Source organism: Pipistrellus hanaki, assembly GCF_964339955.1.
Source record: "Pipistrellus hanaki genome assembly, chromosome: 15".
Lineage (NCBI taxonomy): Eukaryota > Metazoa > Chordata > Mammalia > Chiroptera > Vespertilionidae > Pipistrellus > Pipistrellus hanaki.
Window position 1 is genome coordinate 28,444,313 of NC_140517.1, and position 15,679 is coordinate 28,459,991.

At 61.8% G+C, this 15,679-nt stretch overlaps 1 protein-coding gene across 5 annotated transcripts; it reads right to left on the minus strand.

The window, feature by feature from the left end:
• Positions 1–372: 372 nt before the first annotated feature.
• On the minus strand, positions 373–15,397 carry SLC7A10 (solute carrier family 7 member 10). Of its 5 annotated transcripts, none has more exons than XM_084905004.1 (11): positions 15,040–15,397; positions 6,513–6,717; positions 4,041–4,192; positions 3,723–3,848; positions 3,501–3,654; positions 2,669–2,792; positions 2,484–2,587; positions 2,042–2,138; positions 1,674–1,823; positions 945–1,122; positions 373–648 (listed from the first exon to the last, which is right to left on the minus strand). In XM_084905004.1, exons 1-11 carry the CDS (start codon positions 15,302–15,304, stop codon positions 410–412), a joined length of 1,794 nt encoding a protein of 597 aa, XP_084761130.1. In that variant the 5' UTR covers positions 15,305–15,397; the 3' UTR covers positions 373–409. The 5 variants fall into 5 exon arrangements, with proteins under 5 accessions (XP_084761130.1, XP_084761131.1, XP_084761133.1 ...); XM_084905006.1 differs by having other exon boundaries at positions 471–698; positions 15,040–15,392; XM_084905005.1 differs by lacking the exon at positions 2,484–2,587 and having other exon boundaries at positions 373–698.
• Positions 15,398–15,679: the final 282 nt, after the last annotated feature.

Below are 15,679 nucleotides of genomic sequence, written 5' to 3' on the forward strand. Positions count from 1 at the left end.
CTCTGGGGGGGTTTATGGGAACAAAGGCCGCTCTGGAGGGACTCTGTGGACTCTCCCAGGGGATGGGAGAGGCTGAGTCTCAGCCTGGTCTTGCGGGGCCTGGGGAGGGCACACCAGCTGCTTCCCAATCCTCCATGTCCCTTTGGGGCAGAGGTGGCGCTGGACCCAACTGCCAGGCCCAGAGAGGAAGTGCCCGGCTCAGTGGCAGAGCCCCCAGTGCAGGCCCCTCCTCAGCTCCTGCCGGCGCCGTCCCACCTGCTCCGCAGGGGCCCTCGGAGTTAGGCCCACTCGGGACTCACCTGAGACAAGTGCACCGCCAGCCCTGTTTTATTCACAGATCTTTCCAGGAAAAGCCCGCAGGGCCGTGCTGGCAGGGGACCTAGTCCACATCTTAGGGCTTCCTTCCTTATTATAGACCTCTAAGAGTGGGAACTTTTTTCCCAGAAAAAACAATTTTTTTTTTTTTTTTTTTTTTTTTTTTTTTTTTTTTTTTTTTTTTTGCAAAACACCTCCTCAACAAACAACATGTAAACAGAAATAGCTGCTTCGGGCTCCATGCGTGTCTCACTGTGTCTTCAGGGGCTTGTCCGCGGCGGAGAGCAGCGGGGAGGGCTGGCAGGGGCCGTTCTCCTCCTCCTCGGGAGCGCCCTGGGGGTAGACCACGAAACACAGCTCCTGCCCCAAGCGTGTCATTGACTCTGAGGACAGACAGACAGACAGACAGACAGATGGACCTCGGGGTCTGACCCCGTGGGGCAGGGGAGCTCAGGGAGCTGCTCCATTTGTGGTGGGTCCTGGGCGCTGGGGCCACGTCGCGGGGAGACGGTTGGTGGCGGTGAGGCCCTGCGTTGCCAGCACAGCTGCTGGTAGACCCTGCTCAGGGGCGAACCCCCTGAGGAGCCCCATCTGTAGCCCCGGCCCTCGGGGGAGGCTGCCCGGCTCACCCGCGAGTCTGTGCACACACTTTGGTTTGCTTCTCCAGAACACTCCCAGGAAGAAGATGGGCACCCCGGTGAGGATGATGATGACGCCGACCCCGCACACCATGGGCTCCGAGATGAAGCTGAAGACCAGCAGGAAGGCCCAGAAGACCAAGTACGCGGCGGGGACAAGGAGGTTCACCTGCGGCGAGTGAGCGGAGCGCCAGTGGTGCAGGGCCCCCTCCCGCCCCACCACCCCGGGGGCCCTGGTGCTCCCCACCCTTTCTGCGAGCTGACCCTGAGGGGCTGGTCCCCGCTGGCAGCAGCCGGCCCCGTAATTAAGGACGTGTCAGTATCAGCAGGCCCAAGCTCTCCAGTGACTGTGTGTGGACTGGTGGCCGGCATTTGGTTGTAGGTCAGATCTTTGTTGGCCTGTCACATTTCAGGCACCGAACACCTCTCCAGCTCAGGGATTGATTTGCAAACAAACTGAGCTAAAGGAGGACTTTTCCTTTAGCTCAGTGTAGGGTCTTCTGTTTTGGTGTGAGCCCATGGACTCTTGGGCAACCATCAGCGAGTGTCTTAGCCTCATTTTTCCGTCTGCAAATGGGGAGTATTCTAACCATGGGGCTGTCGTGAGGACTAAAAGGACCAGTGCACACAAAATCCCGAGCGGGGCCTGGCCCGTGGCAGGAGCTGGGATCCCCACTGCGTCAGCACCTGCCCCCGTGCCCACGCGGGCGGAGCCCTCACCTTGATGGGCCTGTGGAGCGCCGGCCGCTTCCAGCGCAGCACGAGCAGGCCCAGGATGGTGACGCCATAGCAGAGGTAGTTGATGAAGGACACGTAGTTGATGAGCGTGTACGTGTCTCCCACAAGCAAGATAACCGCCGTGGCCCCGTACTGGGGGAGGACCGAGCTGAGGGCTGGCCTCCCTCCTGCCTCCTGTCAGCCCTGCAGGCTGTCCCGGGGCTGCGGGCTCAGGTCAGGAGGCCGGTGAGCCCTGGCCCTCCCCGCTCCCTCCGTGGGCTGCCCGCCAGGGCCAGAGCTCATCCCTGCTGCTGCCCACATTGCCGGCGGCTCGGGCTTCCTGCCCTGCCAGCCTGGCTCACCCAACTTACGCAGACGAGGAGGGCAGGGATAGGGGTGCAGCGTCTGACGTGGATCATGGCCAGGAGGCTGGGCAGGTGCCCTTCTCGGGCTCCAGAGAAGCACAGCCTGGGGGATAGAGGTGGGTGGGGGCTATGAGCCCGGCCTTGGGCCTCCCCACTGGCCAGATCCTGGATCTCCACTCTAGACCTGATATCCCTCTTGTTGTCACCTCTGACCCCTTGCTCCAGGCCCCAACAGCCCACCGGGCAGTTCTTCCCCGCCTCTTGCCTGCCTCCCTCTTGCTCTTTGTTCCTGAGTTGGGATCAGACATTTGCTAATGGGGAGTTCACTGTCCCAGCTTCAGGAGGGCACCCCCTGGCAGGGTTTCTGGTCCTTGGGCCCCCAGCACTGCTTGCACGCCAGGGCACCTACCTTGCCTCCCCGGGACCACCCTTTCCCCAGCCCAGTCACCTGGAGGAGGTGAACAGGTAGCCATTGATCCCTCCGAAAGTGGAAAGTGCCACGGAGACGGGCATGACCCAAGAAAAATAGCCCAGCAGCTTCTCCCCGAAGGTCTGAGTGGGCACAGGAGAGAGGCAGTGCATGAGGCTGGGTGGGGGCAGGGCAGGGCTGGGGACCGAGGGGGCCGCACTCACCACGGCCACCGCGTTAGAGGCCAGCAGCTCCTGGGGGGACATGGCGGTGAAGTAGGCGATGTTGGTGAAGGTGTACACGAAGGTGACCAGCGGGATGGAGATGAAGATGGCTCGAGGTAGGTTCCTGGGGCGGCGGGGAGGGACCATCAGTGCCTGCCCTCTGGGGCGGGGGTGGGTTCCTGGGGTGAGGCGGGGGACCAGGGGGGGATCCAGCAACAGGAGCAGCTGTCACCATCTCCTGCGTCTACTGGGGGCCGTGAGGGCAGGGAAAAGGGCAGCACTGCTCTCTGTTCCGCATCCCCCTCCGCTCCCTGAACCCAGCCTGGGCACAGGCTGGTGGGACGAAGGGCAGATCGGGGAGGGGCCCCACCATATCCCAAGGGGTGAGTCTAACGTCGGCACATAAAGGGAAAGCTGCATACAGCCAAAGTCAGCCTGGCCAATCCCCGCAGTGCCCTGAGAGCTCAGCCCCGGACCGCGCCCGCCCCCCCCTCCCCCCCCCCGGGCCTCCCTATCAGCCCAGCCCCCACGGACCTGCTCACTATGGGGTCCCTGGCTGAGCATCAGATGGAGCCCCTGGCTTCCTCTGCAGGGACCATGTTGTGTGCACATGTGTAACTTTTGGCCAAATGCAAATAGCTGGATCCGTTTGGAGCGGAACAGTGATTGCAGTGTGTCTGAGGCCCAGCAGCGGGCTGGGACTGCCCTCGCCATACAGGGCCGGGCTGGAACAGGAGCGCCCCGGCTGTCTGCGGCCATTCCCGGGGGCAGGCAGGTGGCCAGACCAGGCCTGTCAGGGAGGCTGCCTCTCCCGTCGCCGGGCGGCACTCACTTTCGAGGGTCAACCAGCTCCTCGGTGACGTAGTTGAGGAAGTTCCAGCCGCTGAAGGCGAAGGAGCCCTGCAGGAAGGCCAGGGCCAGGTGACCCACGGAGGGCGTCATCCAGAAACGGAAGGCGTTGCTGGGCCTCAGCTCCTCGAAGTGTCCTGGGGGTCCAGAGGTCAAGGGTCAGTTTCCTCTCTCCGGCCCCGGCACAGGCCCACCCTGGCCCTACCTTGGAAGATCTGGACAAAGCCCATGCCGATGATGAGCGACAGGGCCAGCAGCTTCCCGCCGGTGAAGATGTCCTGGATGCGTGTGGCCCAGCGCACGCTGGAGCTGTTCACCCACGTCAGCAGCACTGGGGGGGAGAGGCAGGGGGGCGGGGGGCGCCTGAGGCCGAGACCCCCATTGTGGGCCACAGCCGGGGCCAGCCGGAGCGGCAGGAGGGTGGCATCCCCGCAGAGTGCCTCTCCCTCTCCGTGGGGCTGGCGGTGGAGGAGTCCTCCCTCTGCCCCCGGCGGAGGCCCCACGCCCGCATGTGGGCACTCACTCAGGCAGGCCATGGAGAGCACCCGGGAGGCTGCGGCGGGGGGGATGCAGTTGGGGAACACGGGCTGCAGCACGTAGTTGGAGAAGGTCATGGAGATGACCGCCAGGCTGGTGGGGTACATGATGAGGACTGCGCTCCAGAGCAGCAGGAAGCTGGAAGGAGTGAGCACCCGAGTGGCACAGGCATCCCGTCGCCTGCCCGGGGAGCAGCCGGGTGTGGGGCAGGGCTGCTCCCTGGGCCTGGAACCCAGGGGCTGGGGCGGCGCTGGAGGCCGGCTTCAGCCGAGGAGAGTGCCTTTAGCAGTTAGAAAGCTGCACACTGCCCTTCAGCAGGTGCCAAGAACCAACTGGGGAACCAACTACCTTCCCTTTTATTTATTTTTAATATGTTTTCATTAATTTTAGAGGGGAAGGGGGGAGAGAGAGAGAGAGAGAGAGAGAGAGAGAGAGACAGAGAACCATTGACCGGCTGCCTTCTGCACGCCCCCCACTGGAGATGGAGCTGCAGCCCAGGCACGTGTCCTGACTTGGAATGGAGCCATGGTCTCCTGGTTCCCAGGTGGACACTGAACACTGAGCCACGCTAGCTGGGGACCTGCCATCTTTCTAATGGCCACGCAGCCCCTGGCCACAGTCTGCTTCCTGCTCTGAGGATGGGGTTGGGGCGGATCAGCAGTCTCTGCTGCAGCTCTCCGCCGGGCCCTGAGCCGTGATGCCCTGAGGGACCATCCCTTGCAGAGCCCTGGCCTCTCCAGCTTCTCTCTGTGGGGCGCCCATGCAGGAGTGGGGGCCCTGCTCAAGGCTGTGAGACCCTGCTTGTTCCAGGAGCTCTGCCTGCGCCCAGGGCGGCCTGTCAGGAGGGGTGGTCCTCGCCCTTAGTCCCGCTCTCAGGAGTGGGAATTGCCTCATCCACTGACATCTCAGACACCAAGTTTGGTGCTTCCTCTTGGTCCTCACCCTTGCTCTGTAGCCTTGCTTCCTACCCCTGGCTTTGCACCCTGCTTCAGCTCCTTGGCTTCTGGGCAACCTAACTCCACGCGCCCCTTCCCCCTGCCCCCACCTGCTGGGTGCTCCCTTCTGCAAACCCTTGATGCTGGATGCCTCCAGGCTGAGTCAGGAGGTAGGCTCTTGGGCCCTCTTCCCCTTCCACCTTCTCTATAGTCCTTCTAGCTGCACAGCACAGCTGTTCTGCTTCCCCAGGCCCCAGGCCCCAGGCCCCTCTGAGACCTGTCCCCAGAGGAGAGCACCCAGCGGTGTGCATGCCCTGCCAGGGCCACACCAACAGCTGCCCATCAAACCCCCTGGTCCACACTTTGTATATTTAGCCCAGATTTTTCCCCTGAGCTCAACCCAACCCCTCGCCAATGTCTGAGCATTTCCCCAGATATGCCACAGGCCCCGCCCCTGTGACAAGCTCCACCCCAAGCCTCCCCCTCCCCCTCCCGTCACCACCTATGGAGGTCTGCCAGTGGGAAAGCAAGGGTCACTCCCCCGACACCCAGCCCTCCCCGTGCCACGCTGGCTACCTCGTCCTCCCGAACCAGGCTCCTAAATGCGTATGGACTCTCCTGCACCTTTACTGAGGCCTCAGCATGCTCAGCTGGACAACTGCAATAGCTTTGGTCCCCTGGCTGCCCCCTCGCCTCCACTCCTCCCTCCCCTCTCCTCCAAGCCCTATTGGTACCAGGGATCTGACCAGCTGGCCGGGCCACCACCCTCTGCAGGGCTCCGGCTGCTCCCCAGGAAAACGCACTCTTCCTCCGAGCTTTGGTAAGCGTAGTTTTTCCGGGGAGCCCTCCCTAGGGGGTCAGCACTCCACTCTCGTGGCTGCTCGGCCACTGCCTCTCGCACACACCCTCAAAGCTGGGCCCGTTCAGTTTTGAGCACTTTTGAGGGGTGGTTTCCCTTCTGCACAGTGAGGACAGGGGCACCTCTTTTCAATTCACACTGTGGCTGCAGCGCATGCTCACTGGGGAGCAAAGGAGTATCGGGAGCCATTCAAAGAGGAGCTCTGGCAGGGCGCTGACCGGAGCATCAGGCCCACCCCCCTCCCCCCACCCCCCATCCCCCCATCCCTCATCCCCTTCCCTCCCCCACCCCGCACACTCACAATAGGCTTACGAAGCTCAAGGCCATCTTTGCCCGATGCTAGCTAGCATTGCCTGGAGGTTTCAGATAGTAAGGGCCTCTCCATCCAGAGCATTGGGTGGGGAGTGAGGCTTAGAGACAGCTTTATTTAAAAGAAAACAGAGCGTTCAGGGGGCCCGCTGCAGGGTCCAGTTTGAGTGGGTGGGCACTGTTCTCGCCCACCCTGGCCTTGGAAGGTGCTCAGCAGCCCACCCCCTTCCCTCCAGCCATTCCCAGGAGCTTCCCGTGATGTGAGAAGCAGAAGAGGAAACCCAGGTGCAGGCTCGCGGGCTGTCCGTTCTGGAGAGGCTCCCCACCCACCACCACGCCCTGGTGCCGTACTTACCCGGCCAGGCCCCCGAAGATCTCCGTGACGTAGGCATAGTCCCCGCCGGACTTGGGGATGGCGACGCCCAGCTCCGCGTAGCAGAGGGAGCCCAGGGCGGTGACGCCCCCGCCCAGGACCCAGACGAACAGGGCCAGGCCCACAGAGCCGGAGTGCTCCAGGACGCCCTTGGGGGAGATGAAGATGCCGGAGCCTATGATGTTCCCTGTGGGGAGACGGAGAGGCATCAGCCTTCCCCGTGGGCTCCAGGTGCTCCGTGAGGACGGGAACCCAGGCTGCTCCCCGAGGAGGAGAGAAGAGGGCCTGGGCCCTCACACCCTGCAGCTCCACTCTGGGCTGATCATGTCTGTAGTCCCTGGCATGGGAGTGGCACCTTGTCCATTCAGCCAGGCTCCCCTGCCAGAGATGGCTCCTGTTTCTCTGCCCGCCCCACCCCCCCACACTTACTCCCATGAGATGGAGCAAGCAAGGAGGCTCAGCCATCTGAGTGATGGCAGAGTGGGGGCCCAGGTCAGCCCTTCGCCCCCAGCTGAGGCCTCCAGTTTTTTAAAGCCCCCAGTCACCTGTCCTACTTCCAATCTGCTGGCCAAAGCTGGCCTGTTAAAGCAAGTCCTTGACCATGACACTTTCGTATTGGCTGAAGTCCCAACTCATGGAGTGACTCAGGAAGTGGCACCTCCTCCATGAAGCCCTCCTTGACCACGCTGGTTTGGGCGCCCCTTCCCACTGCACAGCCCTGTGCTTCCCCAGCCTGTGCCTCCATCTCCTCTTTCCCTGTCAGGGAGCTTCTCTGCTTTCTTCCTGGGTTCCTGGAGGCCCCAGGCCAGGGCCCAGGCTACAGGCACAGACTCTGATGAGACCTGGCACCGTGGCAATGCTTCAGGGTTTGGGCAAGGCCCAGAGGGTCCGTATTCAGTGTTGGGGATTGGTCCACAGCCATCATGCAAGGAGTGGAGAGGGCACTAGAGTGGGACTCTTGGCCCAGCCTGGGGTCTGGACACGGACCGCCTCTGTCCTTGGGCCAGCCCACTAGCTGCAAACAGGTCACTGCTCTAAAATCAGGACCCCAATGGGAAATGCTGGCTGGGGCCCAGGAGACCAGCCCTCTCCCCGCTCAGGTCACCTCTCGGGTCTGTCTGCACAGCGGGACTCTCGGAGGGTTCAGTGAGATAAGGTAAGGGAAGCCTTCACCTGTATCCTTCATGTGCATGATTCTGTGCACTGTCTGCAGCCTCACCTGCTTTCACTCACCTCGACTCCTCAGCACATAGTAGGTGCTCAGCACACAGGTGTTGAGCAAACTCATTGAAGAATAAATGACCTAATGCCCCAGATGGCATCAATGTCCTGATGCAAATGACTGATTGTCTCACCTCTGAAGTGGGGGCAGCAGTCTCCACTCAGCCCCCCGGGAGGCACCGTGATGGGGAGCAGAGGGTGGCTGGCTTCCAAGGTTCACAAGTGAACCTGCTGGGGTCTTGGAGGGTCTGCCCCGCCCCTGGGGGCGTGTATTCGGGGAGGGGGACAGTGCTCCTTCGACTCACAGTGTCTGGGATGGAACAGAGGGAAGTACTCAGGGGCCACCTCAGGGTCTGCAGGGCAGTTCCCAGGATAAGCAAGACTCTGAGCACCCACTGAGGCCTGAGCTCCCTGCCAATCAGAGCAAAGAGGGAGCAGTGTTCGGGGCGGCTTGGGTCTCATCATCTGTGCAAACGAGTCAGGCCACGTCACGGGTGGTTTGCACGAGGGCCTGCCCCAGAGGACAGAATCCCAGGATCCACAGGCCACCTCCTCTGGACGCAGGGCTCGCCCCTCTGCCAGGACCCTGCGTGGGGCGCACCTCTGCCGGCCCAGAGCCCGCTGCTCCGCCCGCCACGCCCACGGGGTCTGGAGGAGGACACCGCTGCGGCCGCCCATCAGCATGCGTTCCTTGTCCACCCTTGTCCACCGTGCTGCCCTCACCCCCACCCCCGGCCGACACAGATTCCCAGTCTGACGGCCACGGCGGCCCACTTGGTTTTCCAGTCACGTCCCAGGAGCCCTACATACATCCAGATAAGGACGAGGGAATGTTCGCCTCCGGCCGCTCAGCCTGCTTCCCGGGGGAGGCACAACCCCCCTCGCCCGCTCCGGGCCCGGGTCCCCGTGGGCTGGTGGGCTTCTGAGACGCGTGGAGTTCGCTGCCCCTGGCAGGAGAGTCCGTGTCTCAGGACCTGGCGGAGTGGGAGTTGCCAACGCCATGTGGTCGGAAGCCAGAGGGGGCTGGCGGCCTTGCCGGGAGCTAGGTGCACTGGGGCCAGGACATCCAGAGCCCGGACCTCGCACTCCGTGGGGACCCCACCACTCGACACAATTCGGCTTGGCAGGGCTCAAGGGCACAGCACTCAGGGAGGCCAGCCTGGGACCTTGTGCTGGAGGCTGGGATCCGGGAGGGACATATCACCAGCCGGTGCCCAGAGGCTGGGGCCTGGGGAGGGCTGGGGGTGAGGGATCACCATTGTTTGGGACACGTGGCTCAGGCTACAGCGAAGGACCACTCCCATGTGGCTCAAAGGAACAGGTGGGCAGCTAATGCCTCAGGTCTTGGGGGCCTGGACAGCTGCAGGCTTGAGCCAGAAGCCCAGGGGAGGTCCACGGGCTGCTCTCCACATCGCAGCACATGGCCGGGCGGGGCTCTGCAAGGAGCATCCGGGGCTGTGGGCTCGGGGGAGCGGCAGAGGGCAAGGAGCGGGCACAGGGGTGGGGCCTCCGGAGCTTGGATGATGACAGGGGGTGTGGGGACGGGCACGGAGCTGTGAGGAGGAGCTGTGGGGTGCCTGCCCAGCTGCGGGGTGCCTGCCCAGTGGTGGGGGCAGGCCTCCCTCCCAGTCCGGCCTGATTCAGGGATGGCAGTGGCCAAGCCCAGCCGCCGGGGGAAGCGGAGGAGGAACAGGAACCAGGAACATGGGATGGGCTGGGGCACACTGCCAGGTGCCTGCCTGATGGCGGGCTGGAGAGATGTGGTTCCAAATCTTCCATGTTCCCATCCATCCAATGGGACAGCTGTTCTGTGATCCCTGCAGGTGCGGTGGTGGTGGTGGTGGTGGTGGGGGGGGGGAGTGCAGAGCTCCTGGGCTGGTGGACAGGATGTGATGAGGCCTCTTCTACCCTCCTCCCGCCCCTCCTCCCTTCCCTGCCGGTGGTTTTTATCACATTAAGATGTTGGGCCTGAAGGGGCTTACCCGGATCCGGCAGGAATGCAGAAAGGGCCATTGTTCTCCTGGCTGCTGCGGTGCACACTGACCTATTTCTGGGAACGGAGGACCATGAAGGTCACAGGGGTGGACTGTGGAGGTGGTGGTGGCGGGAAGAGCTAGCTGCCTTTGGTGTGTGTGTGTGTGTGGGGGGGGGGGGATTCCTAATCTGACTGGGGAGCAGGCAGGAAGGTCCTGTCAGGCTGCCGGCATCACCCTTCAGCCCTAGAAACTCTTTCAGGAGTTGGCTGTGTAGCCTCAGTTTCCCCTTCTGCCAGGTATCACCACTTGGATAAGGGGCAGCAAAAGGTTGTTCCAACCCTGACTTTGGCAGGGGCACTGCTGGGCAGGGTGCGCATATCCTGTCCATCTGCATGGTCCCCAAGGAAACACTGCTCCCCACTGTGAAGGTCTCTCCCCAACTCTCTGGCCTCCCAGAAGCAACACCACCCCCAGGAAGCCCCTCTGACTGCCCACCTTGGCCCGATAACTTGGACCCTGCCTCACTGCCATGGCATCTGGAGGACGGCCAGGAAGTGATTCCTTTATGCGCACCCCTCCCTCCCGGAAGGACAGGGAGCTCACCGGGCTAGGCCACCTCCTACCTGCCTTGCCTGTCCCTGACTCTTTCAGAAAGCAGGGTCGCATCGCCCTGCTGGGCCTGATCCGGGGCTGGCCACGGGCCAGGCCTCCTTCCTTTGTGCTGGGCAGTGAGCCCCAGCACCTCCCCTTAGGGCTTGATCAATGAGGCCTTGGCTTCCAAATTCTCTGGAAGATACAAAAGCTGCAAAGAGCTTCAGATTCCCACTGGCAGAGCCCAAGGTCCCGAGGCTGTGGGCAATGGCACTTACTAGTTGAGACTCCCAGATCTAGGTTCGAATCCCAGTTCCCTTGTGATGGGGTCTGTGGACAAGGTACTTCATCTCTCAGCCTTGTTGGTAAAATGGGGAGATGAGGCAGTGATGTGGGCATGCCCCCGCCCCGGCTGGCACATCGGAGGCCCCAGGAACTACCCAGGATCTTAGCTTTGTCATACCCTTTAAAGACACCTCAGGCCGCCCTCTCTGGTCTTTGGAGGGCTGACCCTCATGGGACCTCAATGCCAATGGGGTCAGAAGTCATGGCCCTAATTGGGGTCCCTGCTATTGGCCTGTGCTTTTAAGCACACAAATGTCCTTATAGTGAGTCTGTCAGGCACCCCTCCAGGGGGACAAAAGTGCCTGCCGAGGTCTTGGCAGAACTCTAGGGAGGTGAGTGGGGACATTTCCAGGACATGTCTGGAATTGCCAATTGGCCGGCATGAATGTCCAGCCTAACCCATTTTCCTTTTGAGAGAGGGCTGAGCCGAAGTGTGGAGCTCTCTCTGCCTGGCTCGCTCAGCCCAGCCCGGCCCCGTCTAGCCGGCCTCATGCGTGCCTGTCTCCAGACTGAGTCTCGCCAGGTGCCTGGGTGAGCTCCATGCTGCTACACCCAGCAGTCAAGCCCAGGCCTCATCATCAGCCTCATCGTCACCCACAGGGCAGCCTCCTGGCCTCCTCCCTCCTCACTCGCTGCTCCTTCTCCAGTCCTCTGCTGGTCCCTTCTCGTTTCTCCTAAATCCTGGACAGCAAGTGCCTAGGGCTTAGTGTTGGGGCCTCTTCATTTTCTTTCAACACTCACTCCCTGGGAGACCTTATCCAGTACCCCAGTTTTTGCTGGAAACTCCTAAATCCCTAGCACAACCTCCCAGCTAAACTAAACCAGTGTAACCAATTGATTACTTGACAAACAGACACCACTCCTCTCACACGCTCAAAAGAGGGTTCCCGACTGTCAGCCCCATTTCTCCCAAACCCGCTCCTCTCAGTCTTCCCCCATCAATACATGGCAGCCCGTGCTCCCACCTGCTCAGACCCAACCGTGGTGCCACTCTTGCCTCCTCTTTCCCCTCATCCTATGTCCTCACACATCCTTCATCGTCACAAATCCTTTCCCTCTGCCTACCGAACACACCACAACGGAACCTCCTCTTAGCACCTCCCCTGCTGGCATCCTGCTCTGAGCCTCTGTCCTCTCTTACCCAGGTGACTCGAGTGCCCTCCTGGCCAGGCTTCCTGGTTCTGTCCTTCCTGCCTCTGCTCCCTGGGGAGCCCCATTGCATCTCCTCCCTACCCCTCCCATCCCATCTCATGCCATCCCTCTTCTGTTCCAAGCCATCGAAAAAGAAAAGAAGCCAGAAAACTTGGATCCCACCCCACTCCTGACTCTATACTCCTGCTCTCTGCAATCCTTTCTCCTGCCTTAATTTTCTCACCTTAGCACACCTGGCATTACTCTGCCGGCTGAGCATCCAGCTGATCTTCTTTGCCCTTTGACTTCCATGCTGGCATGTCAGCTCCAGCAAGACAAGGATGTGTCTGTGCTGCCCCCTGTGTGTCTCCAGCACCCAATGGTTAAGTAGATGGATGAGTGTGTCCTGTGCTGGCAGGTCCCACCCTTGTAGTTAGAGCTGCCTCGGCCCCCAACAGCTTCCCCGAGCACACAAGGGGATCTGACTCTGGGCTGGCTGCAGGCTCAGGCCCTCAGTTTCCTCTTCTGTACACTGGGGCTGTGGTGAGGCACAAAACAGCTCCTGTGTGGTTTAATGCCTCCTGGGGTCTGGGTGAGGAGGGGGCCGGGGTTCTGGAGAAGGCCATGCTCTCAGCAGCCCAACCACCTCCCGTCCTGAAGAGCCACAGAGAGGGGCCTGGGAGGGCAGGATTAGCTCCTAAGGAGATGGACTCATGAAGCGGATCCCTGAGCCCCTGAACATACTTATGTCCGATCTACAAAGCCTTACATGGGCTGGATACTTGAGTCAAAGGGAGAGAGTGGAGGACAGGACAGGGCAGGCTGGTCAGCAGACAGGGGTGGCTCCCACTCTGCTGGACCTGGGCACATCCCTCCCCTGGGTGTGGATTGAGAGGGAACTGGCTGAAGTCCCCGTGTCAGGACAAGACACCCTGTACGTGCAGTCCTGGGTGGGGTGTGGGAGATGGGGAGATTTCTGTCCACCTGTTCACCCAGCCATAATGGAGTGGAGAGCACTGTAAGCCCCCTTCCCAGTGCAGTCTCTACCCTTCCCCATAAGGAACATGAATCTGGCCCCGGTTTTGCCCAGCACCAGAGCGGTATGGAGACGGGCCATGGATTGGGAAATGAACCCACATCTGCTCCCAAACCCCGAGCCCACCCCCTGCAGCAGTGTCATGCAACTTCCAGCCTCAGTTTCAACATTTGTAAAATAGGTGCACAAGCTTTCATCTTGAAAGGCAAGCATGAGAATCAAACGAGATAAAAAGACATGTTTTGTATAGTGATAAGAAGTGGTTTCTGAATAGATATTGGATAAGGCAAGGCCTTCCACAGCCCCACCCCAGCTGGCTCTTTTTCGTCCAGGCTGTTCCCCTCCGGTTGTGTGCTGTCCCAAACACATTTTAGGTGGAGTCTTATTCTAGCCCAAAGCCCTTCCCGAAAGCCCCGCTCCTCAGCCTGGGACGGGGCCGGGGGCACAGGGAAGGGGGAATAGGATCTCCGGGGAAGTGTATCTGGAAGCTTTGGAGGTAAGGCCAGTAGCTGGTAACAAAGATTATGGAGTAAGGTTAAAGCTAAATTGTGATACTTTACAGACATTTTTGATTTTGAGCAGGTTCCCCAGAACAGGAAGGTGGGATGTTGGCCGCCTAGAACAGTGAATGGGAGTTGGTGGGGCCTTCAGGCATCAGGTAGGGAGGGCAGAGGAGACCCTGACTCAGTCCATTCCTTCCTCCTCCCTCCTCTCCTGTCACCTCTGTTCAGGTTAATGATCCCCTGGCCTGGCTCCTGCCCACTCCAGCCTCTTGTCTGCTGTTACCATTCAGAGCTCCCCAAGCTGGGTTACTGGACCACCACGGAGTGTCTGGGGCTGGGTCAGGCCATCTGGGTTCTGCTCTTGAGTTTGCCACCCTTGGGGAGGCAAAGTAGGAATACAGCTCAAGGACATTGGGCTTGCTGAGGTGGCCCGGGAAGAGCACTGCAGCTGGCTCCAGACAGGCCTCTGGCCCCAGCCTCTGGGCCCCTCCACAATATGTGGGCTTCCCCTTCCGGGGGGCACAGCTCCTGGAAAGAGTGCGGGCCGGGACAAAGCTCTATCAGTGCCCTGGCCAAACCTCTGGAACCGGCCCGTCCTGCCAGCTGACAGCCAAGCGGGGGCACCGTAGGCCAAGGAGGCCAGGCCAGGACCCGCTCCTGGAAGAGGCCATTCCGGGGCGATGGGAGGCAGAGAGCTACCTGCACTGGGGCTGTGTTCTGAGGCAACTCTTGCTGTGGGGACAGGGACTAGCCAAGAGCCAGCCCAGCCAGGTCCAGGGGCTCCCAGCGTGGAGCAGAGGAGGGGGTGAGAATCCCCGTCTGCCCTCCGAGCCCTGAACTCCCTCCATGCCCAGGGGTCTGGAAATGGTGGGCAGTGGATGCACCAGCAGTTCCCACTGGTTGGGGAGGTGGCAGGTTGAGACCTGTCCTTCACCCTCCAGCCATGACTCCTGGGCACAGGAAGGTCTCTGAGGCACCTGGCGTGACACAGGCACAGGTCTGCTTAGCCGGTTCCCAAGAAGTCATGTCTATGACTTGGGACTGAAAGGGAAGATCCTCCCACTGTCCTCACTGTCCCCGAGCCCGCTGTCTACCTAGAAGTCCCCATGTGGGGGCGGACACACAGAGGAAGCTGGGATGCGAGTGCCTTGTTGGGATCCCGCTCAGGGGCAGCTGGCTTTTCTGTAGGCTTGGTCCGTCCCACCTCAGCAATGGCCTCCTCCCCATCAAGCTGCAAGAAATATGCCCTGAACCTATTTCCCCACGGGGCTGGCTCTGTTCTGACAAGTCTCCCCACAGGCCCTCCTGCCTCTGAGACTAAATCACTCCCACAGCTCGGCCCTGGGACCGTGCACACAATAGGGACTTAGCTTGAGCTGCAGCCCAGAACTTGTGTCCAGCCCCCACTCTTGCAAGGCTCCTGCGCTTCAGGCAAAACCAGGATGCTGTCCACTTCATAGACGAGAAAACGGAGGGTAACTGGCAGGCCAAAGCCCGCAGCCAAGTAATGGCAGGACGAGGATCCCAGCTGCAGGAGCAACGCGCACCTCCCTCACGCACAAAAGTTCAAGGCGCCTGGGGAGGCGGGAACAAGAAGCCTGAGGTCCCCTGTGAAGGGCGGCCCGGCAGGTGCTCTCACCTGTGGTCCCACCGCCAGGCCAGGTGCGCCCCAAGCCCTCCCCGGCCCCGCCCGCCGGGCCGCTCACCGATGATGATGGTGCAGGCGCTCACCAGCCCGATCTCCTTCTTGAGCGTCACCGGCTCCGAGGCGCCGGGGCCCGGGCCGGGGCCGGGGGAAGGCGAGGGCGCAGGGCCGGGCTTCCCGCGCCCGCTGAGCTGCTGCGTGCGGCCGGCCATGTCGCTGTCCCGCCGCGTCCCCGCTCCTCGCGCTGCCCCGTCTGTCCGATGGGCCGCCGGTCCGTCGGTCCGTCCGACTGTCGGGGAGCGGACCGCGCTCGCAGGCGGGCGCATGCGCTGGCGCGGGGCCCGGGCTGTGCGCCCCCGGGGCCGGGGCCAGGGAGCGGAGGAAGGAGGGCCGCGGCAGCCCCTTCCCCCACCTCCCTTAAAGGAAACTCCCGGCCCCTCCTCAGGGCTGGCGTGGGGGGGGGGGCGGGGGCCTTGGGGGCAGACCCAGGAGGAGCTTTCCTAGCTGAACAGAGGAAGGGCCTCCTCTGCCTGAGTGCCCTCCACTCCCGGGCCCTGCAGGAGGGAGCCGGATCCCCCTGCGGGGGTGGGGGTGCAGCAGAGCTCAAAGGCTAGACGGCCCTGCCCTCACGGAGACCGTGGGAGCTGGCAGGGAAGCTGCCTTTGTGTGGGGACCCACTGTGTGCAGCCCTCCCTCCGCGC

Coding starts and splice junctions, on each gene's coding strand:
- SLC7A10 (XM_084905004.1), bottom strand. CDS start 15,304: ATGCGCCCGCCTGCGAGCGCGGTCCGCTCCCCGACAGTCGGACGGACC. Junction 1,123..1,673: donor CGCTCCACAGGCCCATCAAG/GTGAGGGCTCCG, acceptor CACTCGCCGCAG/GTGAACCTCCTTGTCCCCGC. Junction 649..944: donor GTGTGTGCACAGACTCGCGG/GTGAGCCGGGCA, acceptor GTCTACCCCCAG/GGCGCTCCCGAGGAGGAGGA.